At 38.1% G+C, this 18,976-nt stretch overlaps 1 protein-coding gene across 4 annotated transcripts; it reads left to right on the forward strand.

Moving 5' to 3' along the window:
• Positions 1–1,284: 1,284 nt before the first annotated feature.
• On the forward strand, positions 1,285–12,655 carry LOC149830939 (COP1-interacting protein 7-like). 4 transcript variants are annotated; one of them, XM_090011937.1, is made up of 12 exons: positions 1,285–1,661; positions 1,749–1,937; positions 2,020–2,125; positions 2,222–2,267; positions 2,497–2,549; positions 2,661–2,710; positions 2,824–2,976; positions 8,523–8,797; positions 8,891–10,701; positions 10,994–11,138; positions 11,231–11,342; positions 12,526–12,655. In XM_090011937.1, the coding sequence occupies exons 1-11, from the start codon at positions 1,603–1,605 to the stop codon at positions 11,323–11,325; spliced, it is 2,982 nt and encodes a 993-aa protein (XP_089868063.1). In that variant the 5' UTR covers positions 1,285–1,602; the 3' UTR covers positions 11,326–11,342; positions 12,526–12,655. The 4 variants fall into 4 exon arrangements, with proteins under 4 accessions (XP_089868063.1, XP_089868062.1, XP_089868064.1 ...); XM_090011936.1 differs by having other exon boundaries at positions 12,473–12,597; XM_090011938.1 differs by lacking the exon at positions 12,526–12,655 and adding an exon at positions 11,544–11,642.
• Positions 12,656–18,976: the final 6,321 nt, after the last annotated feature.

Raw genomic sequence — 18,976 nt, forward strand, 5'->3', positions numbered from 1 at the left:
GATTCAAATTCTAATATAACTTACTGAGAAAATAATCCAAACTGATATACTAGCATGTTTTACACATCAAGTTTACATACTAGCATGTGCACTAACCTTAATGTCCAAACAAATTATAAATAATTTAAAACTATAGATGTTATCTTCATGTTTTGCTACACTTAGTTATTTTAAATATTTTCATAGAGAAACCATCCCTTGGCTCTGTTGTCCTCGCAACATAAAACTCTATGGACTTACACCCCTTTGCCCCCAAAGAGTCACCACCTTCAGTTTGTGCAAGGAATGACACTGGATTTGAACCTAGACCATCTGCCTAACAGCCTAGGCCCCATCTCACTATGCCAAACTCCTTTGTAGCAGTTTTGAATCACTTAGAATATATAAGAAGGATTTCCAAGAACTTCAAAAAACGAACAATTTAGGATGCACTAAAATGTCATGACTCAAAATGATATGAATTTACTTTGAGAAAAGTAATTCAAATATCTCATAAGGGCTCTGCCAATCTGGTAGAGGAGAATTGTGAAGGTCACCAAGTTAACAGGAGGTCACAAGTTTAAAACCCACGGGTGGTGACCCTTGTTGCAATGTTGAAACTGGGTGTACTCTCCGGTTGAAGGAAAACCTTACCAAACTAAAGCCAGTATTAAAAAACACACACTACCAACGGGAATCCGCTTGTCTGGTAGGAGCAGCTAGTGCACGTTACCGTGTCATGGGATGTTGCAAGTTCAAATCCCAATGGTATCATTGTATAACTGTTAGGGGGCTGCCTAACCCCACCCTGCCTTCCAAAAGAACTCTCTTCACGTTCATCACTATGACTTACGAGTAAACAAACAATGTTCACCTACCGATCCATATGAATAAATGAGAGAGATAGAAGCTGACTCACTGATCCATATGAATAAATGAGAGAGAGAAGGAGGGGGGGGGGGGGCGGGATTGCGATGATTCTTGTCCGATTCGTCACTCAACAACAGGATTGTTGTAAAGAAAAAGCAAAAGTAAAAAACGAGGAAGGGGGGGCATCGAATCACGGAGGCCAACGATTTGCTCCCGAACAGCCTGCCATGGCTTTCCCTTTTCTCACAACGACCGGATGGCCCAATTCCCCAATGGGAGGGTGGAGGGTGGAGGTGGGGATCAAAAGCCAACGCTACTCTCGTCCACCGTGTAGGGTAGAAGTGCAGAGGCCCCACCTTTCTTTCACAAAGCCTCGTTTTCCTCCTCCCCACCACTAGACTCGTTAGTTAGCCCATCACTCACATGTGATAGGCTGGCACCTCTCTCTCTCTCTCATTTCAATGGCCCACGTATTTCTCTGAACTTTGCCTTTTGACTGACAGTGGTGACACTGCTCTCTCTCTCTAAATTCAACCCACCCACCACAAATTTACCTCTGAATTTTGCCAGCAGCTGAGAGTGGTGGTTCTCTCTCTAAATTCAACCCACCCACCACATATTTATATATGCACTTTGCCTGCAGCTGAGTGTTGGCACTGGCTCTCTCTCTCTCTCTGAGTATTTCCTTCCTCTTGAGTCAGAATTGTTGGTTTCGGTGATCTAACTCAACTAGTGCAGCTCATAATAACCGACATGGATCCTACCACTCGTCTAGATCATGCCCTGTTTCAGCTAACTCCAACCAGAACCAGGTACCCACTATTTCCTTGCTCTTCTTGTTCCCAGCATTTGGGGTTTTCCACCTTATGTAATCAGACCCATCCTGGAATTCCATACAGGTGTGATCTTGTTGTGTTTTTCGGGGATGGTAAAGGAGAGAAATTGGCATCTGGATTGCTTGAACCGTTTATTTCCCATCTGAAGGCGGCCGAGGAGCAGATCTCTAAGGGTGGTTATTCAATTAAGCTTCAGTTGCCTTATGGAATGGAGGCTAATGCGTCTTGGTTCACAAAGGGTACATTAGAAAGGTACCTTTCTTATCGTAGCTGAAAATTGAGTTGCCGGAGGTGGTTCCTGTTTGATCTTTAGTTTCGGTTCGGTGTTTCACAGGTTCGTACGGTTTGTTAAGACGCCGGAGATCCTGGAGAGGGTGGTAACTATTGAAAGAGAGATCTCCCAGATCGAAGATTCTATCCGGTGTAACGAATTATCCATGGTGGGTTTATTCCTTCTGTTTTTTCTGTTATCACTCTTTTAGTCGTGGAGTTTCCTATTTTAGCATATTGACATTCCAATTCATCCTGAATTATAGAGCACTGAACAAGTTCCAAAGCCCAATTCAACAAGACAAACAGAAGGTATGAACATGATAGCTATTTTTCTCCATTTTAACAATTGTAAGGAACAGTGCGCGCCTTAATTGCCTCGTTGCTTTTTGTCATATGTTCTTTCTTGAAAACCATGTCATTAGATTTGCCGCAAAGTTTTAGCCAACAGTTAGCTGAACTCTTTCTGATTCTACCCAATGAAAAACTACAATCGCTTGAAACACAGTGCATATAAATTAAATTGTTTGCATTCTGGCAGACAACATTAGAGGTGATGAGGCAAACACCGGAAAGCTAGTAGATTCACTCAAGGTACTTAGAAATTTTGACTTTCATAATGATATGGCTCAATGATTCTGTGTTGGTTTCTACCCAACATGAAGTCTCAATTCTTATGTTTGTTTTTGCTTGAGTGCTTGACAGTCAAAATGCGAATCTAATGGCTATGATTTTGGACAGGGTGAAAATTCCAAGTAATGATTTATTTTCTGTAACGTATTGAGATAAATCACTTTCATCAAAGAGTCTGTTCTATCATCATCTTAGTCATTCTCTTATAGCAATCTACTTATGCTTTCCTGCCCAGACTTCAACTGTTGCGAGTCCTTGAAGCAAGGAAATTTGTTCTTCGCAAAGAGCAAGGCATGTCATATGCTCAAGCCTCTGCAGCTGGGTTTGAAATTGATCATATTGACGATCTCATATCATTTTCTGATGCTTTTGGAGCTTCTCGTTTGAGGTATGTACTCTATACATTGGAAATATTTAAAAACGTCTAGACATTGATATGGCATTAAGTGGGTGTTTCTCTCTTGCTCACCTTTATGATTATCTACATACTACAAAAAAATTTAGGCTTATGCTATGACCTGTGGGAGTCTTATTGTATGCATGGCTTAGTAGGTCACTTGAAAAGTTTCATCAATAACCAATTTGGAAACACTATAGATCTTTCTTTGATCAACATCCTTTGCGTCATTGATCTTTTCAGGTGTACCATATCATGTATTATATGCCTTGATACATATCCTCATCCATAGATTACGTTCATCTTTAAACTGATCTACAAATAATTTTTCCAATCTCTGGTGGAATGATGCCTATGTGATGGAAGCTGGTCAATGCTCACGTGGTTCCTGTCTAGTGTTCAATCATGTTTGATGCTAATTCAAGTTATTTGGAATTCCAAAACTATTTAATTTGATACATTGGGTCGCTATTGTTGTTAAATAACAGAGGGTAAACTGTTAAAAATAAGTGTACATATATATATACATGTATATATATATACATATAGTCATATATAATATAACTAGATAGAAACTAGAAATAGTAACTAGGATTAGGTTTTTGACTTTTTTATTTTGGTTTGAACTAGTCAACATAAGTTGACTGGTCAACATAGAAAGTCGTTGGGGTCACAACGGCTCTATATTTAGAGTCGTTGCGACCCCAACGACTCTCTATGAGCCCCCTTCCTCTTTGTGTATATATATGGGGCAAAGCCCCACTACAATGCATGCTTTCTTGCATAGTGTTGATCAATAAAATATTATTTTTTTGTGTTTGCCCTTTTAGTGAGTATTTGTGTGTGAGCCCATTTTGTGGCATGTGTATGTTCTTTTGGTGCTTTGGTGAAACTCTTTGAGTGTCTACTTTATTATTTTGGTGAATATCTTTGGAGGACCTTGTTTCCTTTCATGGTATCAGAGCTTGGAAATCCAATTGATTTTTTGGTGCATTGGGAAGTGTATCACTCAAGATTTGAAAGAGATAAAGCCTCTTTTGCAAAATTCATTTAAGTGCTTGTGAGATTGTTGTGCCTTCTTGGTGGTAGAGTGCTTGTGTGTATGCGCTCTTCATTGTAGGTGCTCTCTTGGTGGCGGAGTGCTCGTGATCATTTTGATTATCTAATCTCTTTCTTCCTCCTCTATATCTTCTATTCTTTCTCTTGGCCCTTGTAAACATGGATGCCAATGATAATGTCACACTAAAACCCATCAAGCTCAATTATACAAACTTTGTAACATGGGCTTCAATCATTAAACACTTTATATGGGGGAAAGAAGATTAGTTGATGAGTCAGATTTGGAACCCAAACTAATTATTGTTAAGATAGAAGAAGAAAAATAAATACCTCTTACGGAGGTAGAAAAGACCAAGGTTATGGCCACACATGAGAAAAAATAAAAAGAATAGAGAATGGGGCATGCCAAGATTGTGTCTTGCTAATTAGTAATATTGATATCAATAAGTGCTCAAGTCTAGCTATGTTTAAACATACAAATAAAGCATGGGACTATCTTAAGATAATGCATTTTCTTAGAGATATTGCCCACGTTTGTAACTTGCAAGACAAAGTACGCACTATGACTCAAGAAAGAAAAAATATTAGAGAATACTTTAGTGAGTTATCCGACCTTTGGAACGAGTTGGCTCTACTTGAGCCACAATGGCATTGTCCCGAAAACATAAAACTTCGTCAAAGACAAATTGATGCTGAGCATTTCTATCAATTCATAAATGGTCTAAGATCGGAGTTTGATTCCACTAAATCGGCTCTTCTTCATAGAGGAAAAGTCTTCTTTATTGAAGATATTATTGAAGAACTAAGTATGAAAGAAATAGACTAAAAAAGAAGACATCTAAAGATTATGATGATTTGATCCTAGTTGTGTCTAGGCCAGGAAACCATGTCCATGCTTACAAACCACCACATTATAGGAGACCAAATAATGATAACTATGGAAAGCAAAACAATGATTTTGAAAAGAAAAAAAGTATTTGCTATTATTGTCGTGAAATTGGGGCATGTCAAGACATATTATCCTAAACTAAAGAGACCCTATGAGAAGAAGGTAACCTCCGTTGCTCAAGAGTCAAGTGAGCTCAAAGCTACACAAGAATCAACCAGTGGAAGCATGTCTTTGACTCAACTTGTAGAAGCTCTTCAACCTCTACTCAAAAGAGCTTCACTAACTTGAGCCACAATCTCTTCTATTGGCATCTCTAATCACGATAAATCTCTTTCGCTTCTTAACTTGGGTGCTTCATTTTATATGACACCAAATGATGATATTTTATCCAAATGTCATAACTTAAGCGAGTCAAACATATTTACTGCCGATGGAACATTCCTTCAGACAAAGGGAATAGAAAATTTTGAAAAATATTTAAAAAAGGTTTTTTTATTTCAAAAATTAGATATATTTCCAAGTTAAATTTAAATTTCTTATCTGTTTCTCAATTATCTGTTTGTGGGTATATTGTTTCTTTTTCTTTCATTGGTTATCAAGTGCAGGATTGCCAATCAGGGAAGCTGATTGGGGAAGGCCATAGAGAAGGAGACTTATACTACATGGATTTTTTGGAAATACCCAAGAATACCTTTTGTTATAATGCTCAGAAACTGGATTTAGATTTATGGCATAAAAGACTTGGCCATCCTAATGTATCCAAAATCTGGCACTTTCCAAAAATAAAAAAAATTGTAATCTTGAAAATTTTACATACGAAGATTGTATTCTTGGCAAAATGAAACGATTGCCATTCCAAGAAAGAACTTTTGTCTTTACACAACCGTTTGCATATTATGTAATCTTTGTTAATGATTTTACTATAAATACATGAATTTATTTCTTTAAATACAATTCTGAAGTTTTTTGTACTTTCAAATATTTCACAATTTGGCAAATTTAAAAAAGTTGTTTCTATCTTTCGCACTGATTCAGGGGGGGAATTTTATCAAAAGAATTTAAAAATTACCTAGAATCCAATGGTATTACACATCAAAAATCTTGTCTCTACAACAAACTGACTTGGTCGAAAGATAACATAGGCATATCATAGAAACCACAATAACTTTGCTTATTTCAAACCAAGTACCTAAAGAATTTTGGGTCGAAGCAACATTAATTGTAGTTTATCTTATTAGCAGAATGCCATCTATCTCTTTGAAAAATATATCACTAGCTGAAAAACTTTTTAAACTTACCCCTAATTATTCTAGATTAAGAGTTTTTTTGTGCAAATGTTTTGTTTTCACTAATAAAAATAATAAGCTTTTTCCTCATGCTATTCCTTGTATTTTTTTGGGATATGCAAATAACCAAAAAGGCTATAGATGCTTTGAATTTAAAAATAAAAAATTATATGTTTTAAGAAATGTGTCTTTCTTAGAATTTTTTTTTTAATTTGAAAATCTGAGAGAATAACTGAGTATTCTTTTCTGTTGGATCTAAGTCCAAAGTTTGATAATTATGATGTTGATCTGGAAATAGAAATGATATAGTGAGTCAAGAAGAATCTCATGGTAATGAGATAAGTAAAGAACAATCTTGAGATCAAAACTGTATCCAATATTCCAGGTGTAGTAATTTTGAACATCTATTTTCCCTTGAAAAATATATTAATAATGAAGACCATGCAGAGATACAAACTAGAATGTCATTCAGACTATACAACTTGTCGAGGCTGCCATATCTCTCTATTACAAGACCTGACATTGCGCATACAGTTTATACAACAAACTAGTTTCAACATGATTCCACCAATGTTCATATGTAAGCAGTTTTGTGTATTATTAGATATATCAAAACTTCTATTTTTCGAGGATTTTCCTATTTGATTCTTTCTCCTTGGATTTAATTGCTTATACTGATGGTGACTGGAGAGGTGATCCAAATAATCGACACTCAACCACTGGTTTTTGTGTATTTTTTGGTGACTCGTTGATTTCATGAAGGTGTAAGAAGCAACAAAAAGTTTCTCTCTCAACTGAAGCATAATAGCGAGCCATGACTACAACCACTATGAAGGTGGTCTGGCTAAGGAGATTGTTGGCTGACATAGGTGTTCAAAGTAAAAGAGCATCATAATTGTGCTGTGACAACAAAAGTTTCATCTACATTGTCAGCAATTGAATTTTTCACGAACAAACCAAACACATTGAGATGAACTGTCACTATATACGAGAGGAATTCCTACACGACACTATTAATCTTCCCTACGTTACTTCAGAATATCAATTGACAAATTTCTTCACCAAACATCTCGCTGCTTCTAAATTTCACTTTCTCTTGGAAAAACTTTATGTTATCCAACAGTAAGTTTGATTTGATGGGGAGTGTTAAAAATAAGTGTATATATATATATATATATATATATATTTATATTTATATGTATGTATTTACATGTATATATATAGTCATATGTAATATAGCTAGATAAAAACTGGAAATAGTAATAGGTTTTTTACTTTTTTGTTTTGGTTTTGAACTAGTCAACATAAGCGGACTCATCAACATAGGGAGTCGTTGGGCTCCCAACGACTCTCTATTAGTCCCTTCCTCTTTGTGTATAAATATGGAGCAAAGCCCCACTACAATGTATGCTTTCTTGCATAGTGTTGGTCAATAAAATATTATTTTTTATTGCTTGTGTTTGTCCCTTTAGTGGGTGTTTGGATGTGAGCCCATTTTGTGGCTTGTGTATGTTTTTTTGGTGTTTTGGTGGAACTCTTTGAATGTCCACTTTGTTATTTTGGTGAATATCTTTGGAAGACCTTGTTTCCTTTCATAAACTGTCTTATTTTAGAATGAGGATAGCAAGTCAAAATTGACTGAGTGAGTATCATTATCTCGTTAATCTAAAATTGCAGTAAATTTCCTTTAAATTTGTAACCTGAAAAATGGTGATATTCATGAATATTATCACAATATAGAACAAAAGTATGTAAAAGCCTTGAAATTTCCCTTTCAAGATACTCCATATACACTAGTTGTGCCTTTTTTGAATTAAAATGTGAAGGCTAAGATTGATCATTAATTATACATTACTCAACAGTTTCTTATTGCATATAACAGCCTGAAAGGGAATATGAGGATATATTTGTATTTATCTAATTGTTTGTTGGATTGCATGGCATATTTATACGTTAGTTGCCATTTGATTGTACGTGTGATTGAAGACATATTTATACATGATTTGTTTTCCTGGAAAAATCTGGGGCTTAAAGTTGACTCTGTTATTAAGTTGATCTGAGCTATTCTCATGTTCTCTCACATTGATAGGTCCTTTTATTGAGAATGCAGATTTTCATATTGCATGTTGAACCATTTTCTGAAATTTAATCCCTTTTGATTATGCCATTTTTCTCTTTTCTGATAGGGTAATCTTTTATTTCAGGGATAATTGCTGCCTGTGTCATCAAAAGTAGTGAAATTCATATTATTAACATCTCTTTATGAACATGGTGCTTAACTAAAACCATTTTTAAACATATAGGGAGGCATGCAAGAATTTCAAGGAACTATGCAAGAGAAAGCTTGACGCTGGCCTCTGGCTGGATGAACTAGCAACCTTAACCACTAGTTCACAGTCAGATTTGTCTTACGTTGGTGCACCCACAATCTTGCTAAGTCAGAGTTCTCTTGGTCATAATGGCATACCACCAGCTCTTGTGAGTGATCCGCCCCCGAGGAAATCTGAATCAGATAGCTCTGCTGCTTCTACAGTGACTGATACAAACGGGAACCATGCAATTTCCAATTCTGGTCATGGTAATTGTGGATACTCTGGCCCTTTTGGTCTTAAGTTTTGATACTGTCTTCTAGTTAAATATTCATTGACATTAACAGATTCTGTCTTTTCAGATCATGGCCATCAACCTCCATCCATGGGCTTAAATCCACAATCACAATTTTTATATAACATTCAGGCCCCTGCTGTTCCATCATTTCCATATCCTGGCTACATCATGCCTGGAATGCAGATTATGCCTCCTTATTATCCAGGGTATTCTGGAGCTGCACAACAACAATTTGAAAATCCCAACTCTGGCCTATTTCCAGAAACAGACTATGGTAAGCATAACATGCCTTACAGCATGAAACAAAAAACTGTGAATGGAAAAGGCCATGCATCCTCCAGATCTACTCTTGGAAGTCGAGAGGAGTATTCTGACCAAGATGACTCTAGCTCAGGTGATGAGCCAAATGCCACTTTTCAGCATGAAACTGTCTCCAGCAGAAGGTCCTCTTCAGGAGGAAAATCAGGGACCAGGAAGACTGGGAAGAAATCCTCTAGAGTGGTTGTCATTCGTAATATCAACTATGTAACGTCAAGGAAGATAGGAGAGGCCAAGGATGGGGTAGAAGATGACTGTTCATCTGAGGATGACTTTATTGATGGTGTTTCTCTTGAACAGAATGTAGAAGATGTAGTCGAGTCTTTGAAGAAGCATCATAAAATGATCCACCATAACCTCAAAAATAAAGGTGACACAAACACTTCTAGTGATTTAAAAAATTCTGATGGTTCTGTCGATACATTTACAGAGAATGACACAATTGGAAAACCTAGTGGAGGAGATAGCCATGATCAAAGCTGGGATGCTTTTCAGAACCTTCTATTGAGAGATGATGAATCATCAAGTACCACAATCATGGACCAAGACTATAGTAGAGACTCACATATTGCAAATAAACAAGCAATTTATGTGGGGGATGAACACTATATGGTCAAAAAGAAGGATGCTGAAGATGCAGCAAGTAGTACCCATTTTCAGCCTGAAACAAAAGGAGCTGCCAAAAACTTAGTTGCAGATGACTCATTTATCATGGCTGAAAGGGATGCGAAAAGCATTAGCACTAGTCCCAATGAAAATCTTGAAACTGAAGGCAGTTACTGCAGAAATGTGAAATTAAACAAGTCTGTTGATGAGGAGTTAGTGATTTCAGGGAGGACAATATCTATTAACAATGGTCAAGATGTTATCTCTGATTATGCTCAGGAGCTATCAACAGTAAATCACCAAAGGCAAAGGGATGGGTTTGTGACTCTCCCGGATAGATTTCTAGGAAATGAGGAAGATTCAGGTTCCTCTACCTATGATTCAGTATTGGTGGAGAATCATCTGCAAGAAGGAAAAGCTGAAGAGAAAAAATTAATTGATGATTCTTATATTATTGTCTCATCTAGAACAACAGTTGAGGAGCAACCTGATATCCAGTGGAAAACTGACATATACATAGATGAGGGTATTCCTTCAGAAACTCCTATAGGTGGCCCTTCAGATCATGATCTAGGAAAGCCTGGGCTCTACACCAAGAGTGAGCCTGACGATCTTTTCATGGTACTAGACCGGAACAGTGGAACAGAAGCACATAGGGAATCTTGGACACCTGAAATTGATTATAATGTAGAAATACAGGGATCTGGTACTCATAAGATCCCCTCCTGCCCTGAACCTAATGGTCCTATTGGTGATGATACTCTGCCTAATTGCAATGACATAAATAGCAAGTGCAAGAAAGTAACAGAAACAAAGAGTGCAAGTAAAGACACACGATCTGTCTCCACACGAGGATATCTTCGTAATAGTAAGCCTGAGATTGTTCCAAGGAAGGCAAAACCATTAAGCAGAGATGCAATTCAAAAGGCCAAAAAGGACAAAAAGGATAAGGTATTAATATTTCTATTCATTCCATGTTGAACCATATCCTTGTGAAGATCTTTATTTAAAATCTGATAAATGGCAACCATTGTATTTGGGATAAGTTATGTTACTGATCACATCTAAAGCATGACTTTATGGACTGTAAAACCATTCTTTCCTTGTCCTTTACTATAAATTGAAGCTATATATTTCAATGTTTCTGATACATGGTGGACTATTTTTAATTGAAACATAACCATGACATATTTCTTCCTACGATTGTACAATGTATATGTGATTCATATTTTATTTTTCACAGGAAGAAGAGGATCGGAAGAAAGTTGAAGAATTATTGATTCAACGACAACAAAGAATTTCTCAAAGAAGTGCTACTAGTTTAATTAAAGTAGCCAAGTCCAACCAGAGCATCACATCAAGTAAACCAGCAAACATATCTCACGGAGGTAATGCATTTCAGTGTGTCTCAAGAAACAAAAACAGTTCATTTCTCATAAATTGGACAGTGCAGTTCTGATAATGACCTGTATCCTTTCAGAGCAAAGAAAACATAAGGAGTTACCTAATCCATCAGTTGCAGTATCATCTAGCAAGATTGTCAGAAAGGGATATGGGGTGGCAGTAAAAGTGTGAAAACTGAAGAATACCAGGTAGGACATGTTATCAATATCTTATAATGTAAGATAAATTTTGTGGTGTCCCATCAGATATCGTATATCCAAGATCATTTCTAATATTTAAGGTGTTTCTTAGTAATAAATACCATCTAGCCAGATAAGTTTGCCTGCCAATTGTAAGCACTGAACTATTCTACACTGGCTTTATGTGACTCCTGATGGTTTGCAAGATAGTGTGCAGATTCTCCATGGAAGACTTAATGACAAAGGAGGTTGACTTTTTTGTTTTGGATAAAGGGAAACAACCATACAGGGCAGTTGGGGAAGGATTTGTGGCCTCAACTATCCCTTTTCTAACCGCCCCATATGGATGTAAAACCTCTGTGTACCCCTCCCTGACCACCATCACTTCAACCTTGCAGCAGGGAATGCATACCCCAGTATCAAACTTTTTACGTCCTTCAGCTATGCCTAAGCCAATCCACCTAACCAGATGTGTGGAGTCCTTGTGGACAATAAAGGAGGTTGATTAACTACTAGCTTCTGCACTGTTGACAAGATCTCTTCTATGGCTGTGTCGATCATTAAGATGCTTCCCCTTCTTTACCGGTGAAGAGTTCCTGATTTTTGAAGTTAGTGTTGTAGGTTGAGAAATCTGTGGATAGTTAGAACTTTTACTATTAAGGAATTTACATGGATATCTATTGGAAAAAGTCATGAATTGCAGCCCTTGAGTTCGAACCAATGAATTTTTTGAACTTGATTCATTTTGTGTCTTTTATTAATAATTTTAGTAAACATAGTAATATAGATGGCTTGTAGATATGCAGACAATCAGGCCAAAATGTGCAAGGACATGTATTGCATTCCTTAAGGAAAAGAACATCTTAAAAACAAATGACAGGATTGCTGCCTGTTTTTTCTTTAATGCAAAGAGTGTAAGTGGTTTTCTGTGTATATGCATATATGAGAGAGAGAGAGACTTTTCAACACCTTAAAGCAACTTGTTCTATATATTGCTTCATTGTGATTTAAACGCATCTTTCTGGTTTATTTCTTGATTTCTCTGTTCTGATCATATTTACAATATTTATTGCTACTATTTGGAAATTTCATTGTCAAAATGGTTGTTTGTTAAGGATTTTTGTTCTCTTTTCTCAAAGGGAGCCTACTTCAAAGGGTCTATACACAGATCAACATATCACTGCTGATGCAGGTCCAAGCCAGGTCAAGTACATGCATGATCAAAGTATGCTAGATAAAGATGATTGTTACTATTCAACATACAGAGAATGTTCTTCACCAGAGAATAAAATGGCATCGGAACTGGGAGTCTTGCTATTACGTTCAGAATAGTATTGTTTGTACTTTGTATTAAGGTTCAAGGCTTATTAAATATTTCATGTGACAGTAAAACTTTCATTATTGGTTTCTTTTCTTCAATATGATGCCATATGGTATTGTATAATTGTTTTGTAATGGAGGATTAAAGGTTACATGTATAGTTGCAATGTTTGGAAGCCAATGGAGGCGCTTTATCTGAAATTAGCTTACTGACTAACCCATCATGGCTTGTTAACCTTAGCACACAGGCTAATTTCCAACTAGCAAAATGTTATGGCTACAGCTACATATATAACCTACGCTTGCTAGAATATTGGGAGGGTGCCAACAGATAAAATCTAAAATCAAACAACCAATGTTGTCACGGGCCTATTTCTTCAATAGGCTAGTGCAGCACGATGGTCCTTCCTTACCGCCGCAAGCCTTTCCGTTGCTGGCTTGTCGCTTGTGAAAGCTTATATAACTCAGAGTGCAAGAGAGCGAAAGAAGAAATACGTTGATAAATTGCAATCACTTGAAAGTAATCACAATAAGGGTGAACAAAAGAAAACTCAACACATTTGCATTCATTCAAAATTTTGCCTGCAGGCTCATTATAGTTCAGATCTACGGGCTAACCCTTCAGGGTATTGATCAATCTGAACCAAAGTACAAGGGTGACCCGAAAAAAGTTACAAGTGACTCAATACTTACATCAAGACTCAACCAAAGCAAAACAGACTCTAGACATAACTGTACAAAGTAGGTCACAGAAGAACAGGCTCCTCCCTTTAAATCATGTGCCACCGTCGATGCCATCTATTTCATGGTAGGCTCTGACTTCATCTGGATAGCAACTCTTCATCCGGAATGTTGGCTCCTACGTTGGCTTCGTTGGCTTCTCTCACTGCACAAAATACTTTTTTGTTTTGCCCAAGTAGTTGACCTTGTGGTGAAGGATCTTGCTGAGACGTTTCTTGGCCCGTTGTGTTGTCGGAGCCCTTTGCAAGATAGGAGTGTATTGTGTCACGCTACGTTCTGGATTTCCCTCGTCCGCATAAAACGATTTTAGGTTGCACACGTGAAACATCGGGTTCACCTTGAAGTCTGGGGGCAGGTCCAGCTTGTACGCTAGGTTGCCCACTTTCTTGGTGATGATGAATGATCCCTCGTACTTCCTGATCAGTTTATGGTGTCGCCCGTGGAAGATGCCTACGTGATCCGGGTAAAACTTCACCAATATTTGGTCTCCCACATGAAACTCAGCAGGCCGACGATGCTTATCCGCCCACTTCTTCATCATATTAGTCGCCTTGTGCAGAAATGCCATCACCAGCTCGATCTGCTCATGCCAATCTCAAATAAACTAGTAGGCAAATGATGACCTTCTCTTCTCGTCCAACTGTCTACGTAGCTTCTTCAATTCAGTAAGCCTCATGCGATAAGGGACCATAGCAGGGGGCTTTGTTCCAGGGGTCAACTCTAACTTGTGGTCGACCTCTCATCTCCACGACAGACACTTTGATAATTCCAGGGGCATCACTCTCCGAAACTCAGTCAATAGTGGGGAAAGGGTTGGCGGCACTGCGACTTTCACCTTCCATTCTTCGGTGCGCACAGTGACTAGAGATATCTGATCTCCCCGCTTGACACCCTTCTTCAATTGCATAGTAGATAACATTGAAGACTTCACTCCAAGATTAAGGCACTACACTGTGTGTAAAGACTTTGACCTCATGATCGTTAATGAATTGAATTTCAGCATCATCATCACATTCTAACTGCAAAGAAACTCCATGCCCAAAATCATTCAAAAATTGTCCAAGAACACTACTGAGAAGTTGGCTTTGCTGACCCAACTCCCAATTTGGATAGCCACATCCCTTGCTTCACCAAGGATTGACTTTTCCTCAAAGTTCATTGTCTTGATGGTCCTCTGTTTTGGCCCAGTCTTCAATTCCAACTGCTCTGTCTCTTCTCGCAAGACGAAGTTATGCGTGGCCTCGGAATCTACCATTGTTGTAATAGACTTTTCATTCCTTTAACGCATCTCCAATCACTTAGACAGCGGTCTTCTGCTTTATCAACATTGTGCATTCTCTGCTCGTGAGACCCCAGTGCAGTCTCATACACAAGCATGTCATCATCGCCAGCATGACAAACTTGCAGTCTTTATGCTCATGACTGGGGTGCCTTTCAACCCCAAGAAGGGCAATTCCAAGCCCTTAGTGGTCCTCGCAAAGAAAGACGACCACTAATGCGTGATGTGAGAATATCAACTTCTTTAGGCACCAACTTGCGGTTTTCCAACGATCCAAACTAGTCCTCAAGTGGGGGGACACCTTCTTGCGTATCACCCCACAACGGTCCTTCAAAGTATTTTCCTGGGCACTCATCCTCACAAGGGCACCTTGGCCCATTGTTGTAACTCTCCTCCCAGAGCCAACACGCTGTAACTTTCTCTCAGAGTCAGCAAAATATTTTTGTAGGAATTGATGAGCCACAAACTATAAATTTTTTTGCACACACAATCCATAGAGGATCTGCCAACTTTAAGTGACCAAAACAGTGAGTATTCTGCTTAACATGGGCACTCCATTAACTCACAATCTTGAAAGAGAATCTAAAAGTTTAGTTGAGTCTCCCATACCCAAAGGTGCAAATTCATTCAACCGAATCCAACATGCATTCTTTGCATATACAAGGCAAATGTCATGCTCCACCTACGAGCCTAATGCACAACTGATAGAAATTTTTGGCTTATCTACGTTCCCTTAGTCAACTAAACAACAACCTTACACTTATGCTTAACATTGTCAAGATGTTTCATACTATCCTGTCAATATCCTACTTCTGTGATTGGTCAACAATACTTCAGTTGTACAAATTTGCATAACCAAGATAAACCATCGTTGTCCTTTTCAGTGTCACACTCCATGAACAACAAAGTCTCTATGAATTTTTTTGCTCTAAGTCTAATTTGTCACATACTTGCTTTTTTAATAAGTCAGTGAGGCGTGACAGTCCTTTCTTACCGCCACAAGCCTTCCTATCGCTCTATCACGGATATAGAATCTTTCGTAAACTCATGATGGCGTCATACTGCCCAGTCTCACCAATCTAACGGTTAAAGATTGTACACCAATACTTTTCCATGTACTTAATCATTTTCATTGGCCCTACGCATCACCTCGTGCGCAACTGTCTAGCAAAAACTGATCAAGAGCATTTTTAAATGCAAATTTCATTTAGTCTATGTTGTTTAGTGCATAACCGTCTCATACCAGCTATCACTTCTGAAAGAGGCACAAACTTGCTTTAGCTTTGCATGGCATGGAGCGTATTGCAACTCTATGCACACACTATAACAAAACCTCACCACCGAAGAAACAAGACCTTGCGGCCTCCAATCCGAGCACTAGCTAATGATTGAATGTCATAGCAAAGAGCACCACCCAAACTCATTCACTGATGCCTAGGCATTCACTCGCCTAGCCCCGAGTCACCATACTCGGTTGGAATCACCTAATGTGATCACTGGGGGAATTAGCCCTAACCTACACATACTCTTATGTGTCTAATAGCTACGCATGTGACACTACAAGTTGAGAGGTCTTTAACTAAATCTCCAAAGACAACATCCTCTGATATGTTGGTACTGCTTAAGCAAAAACGCTCCACGTCTGTGTTGCCATACAATGATGTACTAACGATGATACTTATGCATATCGCATGTTGTGTTACCACCACACATTACCGATCAAGCCAACACATACCACATATTCTTACACTCGATGCATTTTTCACTCAGTAGAGCTTTGCACTGCACATGCCTCATTCTGAAAGCTTGGTCAAGGTTTACTTTTTTTTTTTCAACCTACTCAACTTGTTCTGGTTTTCATCCACCATCGCTGCAACCTTTAACATGCCAAGTCTCATTTGGAATGGGGCATATGCAGTGTAGAGATCTACTGAGTAAAAAATGCATCGAGTGTAGAAATGCACGATATGCGTTGGCTTGATCAGTGATGTGTGATGGTAGCACGATACACGATAGAGATCAGTATCGTTGTTAGTGCATCGTTGTATGGTGGCACAGTTATGGAGCGTTGTTTGGTTAAACAGTGTCAACAGATCAGAAGATGTTATCTTTGAAGATTTAGTTAAGGGCCTCTCGACTTTTAGTGTCCCATGTGTAGCAGTTGGACGCACGAGAGTGCATGTGGGTTAGGGCTGATTCTTCTAAGGATCACATTAGGTGATTCCAACCGAATATGGTGATTCAGGGCTAGGCGAGTGAATGCCTAGGTTTCGATGAATGAGTCTTGGTGGTGCTCTTCGCTATGATGTTCAATCATCAACTGGTCTTTGGATTGGAGACTGCAAAGTCTTATTCCTTCGATGACGAGGTTTTGTTGTAGCATGCACATGAAATTGCAGTACGCTTCATGTCACGCAAGGCTAAGACACGTTTGTGCTCCTTTCAAAAGTGATAGCTGGTATGAGACGACTATGTATTAAGCGACATTAACTAGATGAGATTCGTATTTGAAAATGCGCTTGATCAGCTTTTGCTAGGCAGTTGCGCACGAGGTGGTGCACAAATCTAATGAAAATGATTTAGCACATGGAAACGTGTTGGTGTACAACCTTTGGCCGTTAGACTGGCGAGACTAGGCAGTCTTGGCGTTATCACGGGTTTGCGAAAGATTCTATGCTTGTGACAGAGCGATAGGAAGGCTTGCGACCGTAAGAAAGAACCATCACACCATTGACTTGTTGAAAAAGTAAGCCTATGACAAATGCAATGCAAAGTAAAATATGTGCCAAGAAGGTCTTTGATTAGTTTCCAATTTATTTAAAAAAAAAGGGGGTTGTAGGATCTGGATTGTATACCCAACTTGGCTCTTTTTCAGAATGAGTTTTCATTGAGCAATTTAAAAAATGCATTGAAGTCTGGGTAGAAGGTAACTGGAGCAAAATATTATGGCAAAAGGGTAACACTAACTTTGTTTTGTGTTTGTTCTTAAGACGTAAGGCAGACAATGAAATGAAACCAGTCTTTACCTTGCTAATTTGCTGCTGTCAGTTGCAATAATGATGATTATTATACTGATGATGATGACATCATGTTAATGATAGGGATTAGGATGTAATTAACGAACTAGACCTAGCAAAAGGTTCTGCTTGTCTATGTCAACTTTTGATTGGAAACCCATTCAGCCCAACTTGGGTCTATACCAGAGAAAGGCAGTTCCAAGGGTCACAAAAAGGCCTATTTGTTACCCAGTCTCCTACTAGATTCCACATGCTTAGTGTGCTGCCCCCACTTACCTGCCACTTGGTTGGGCCATCCACCCACATTGAATAAAAGAGTAGGCATTTGGATGTGTGCTGTAAAATAAAAAAAAATGATGGGTGGTTATAAATGTGAACATAGTTGATAATGGCAAAATGATCATCGATGTTATAGTTTTTCTGGATAGGCAACACTAAAAGCTTTCTTGGTAAGCCCTCATAGTTTATGCTGCCTGCACAGCGATCTTAAGTCCTTCAGACAGAGCCAGCACTACTAGGTCTATGATCCTGAGGTGGTTTCTTCAAGTAAAAATAAAAATTTACCAAAAAATTATAATATTCTTAGAAGATTAATTTTTCTATTCAAAGGGCTCTCTCTCTCTCTCTCTCTCCAAATATACCAACCAAATATGGCCTTCTCTCTTTCATAGTGCCAAATGGTAAAAGTCTAAAAGAGTACCTGAAAGTTGAAAAAACGAAGGTAAAAAGATAAAAATGAGTGTCTTGTAAAGAAAAAAGAGCTGGCAGAGTGAAGTTAGACTCACTGCCAACCCTACTCAAGGGAGAAGGTGCAGTTATTTGGGTTGCTCTTGTTTGGGCAAAAGGGGATAAAGCTGATCTTTCAATGTATGGTTGATCCTTTATGTTTATTCAAATAAAAAGCAAACTTTTTTAACACCTAGCTGTGCAGTGTTAAATGAAACATTTTATTCAATTTTTGGTGTTTTTTTTTTCAAAATTCTGACTGTACAGACGTGTTCAGCATGATTGATTTACTAGATATCGATACTCGGATCATGCATTTTCGATGAAAAAATGGTTTTTAAGCTTCAAAAATTTATAAAAATTGTAGGCCATTGATTTTGAAAACCTTATAAAAACCTATTCATGCATAGGAATCAAATGCTCCAAGAACTGATTCCTATAAAAACAAGCATATAAATCACATCTGTATGGTCAAAATTTTGAAAAAAAACATTAGAAATCTAATACAATGTTTCATTTTACACCGATCACATATATATATATATATATATATATATATA

This window comes from Nuphar pumila, chromosome 7 (assembly GCF_984573655.1).
Source record: "Nuphar pumila chromosome 7, dmNupPumi1.hap1.1, whole genome shotgun sequence".
Taxonomy (NCBI): Eukaryota; Viridiplantae; Streptophyta; class Magnoliopsida; order Nymphaeales; family Nymphaeaceae; genus Nuphar; species Nuphar pumila.

Bases quoted from the DNA above. Each gene is read 5' to 3' on its own strand.
- LOC149830939 (XM_090011937.1), top strand. From the start codon at position 1,603: ATGGATCCTACCACTCGTCTAGATCATGCCCTGTTTCAGCTAACTCCA. The intron at 1,938-2,019 runs GTACCTTTCTTA...GGTGTTTCACAG, and splicing joins ACAAAGGGTACATTAGAAAG to GTTCGTACGGTTTGTTAAGA. The intron at 8,798-8,890 runs GTAATTGTGGAT...CTGTCTTTTCAG, and splicing joins AATTTCCAATTCTGGTCATG to ATCATGGCCATCAACCTCCA.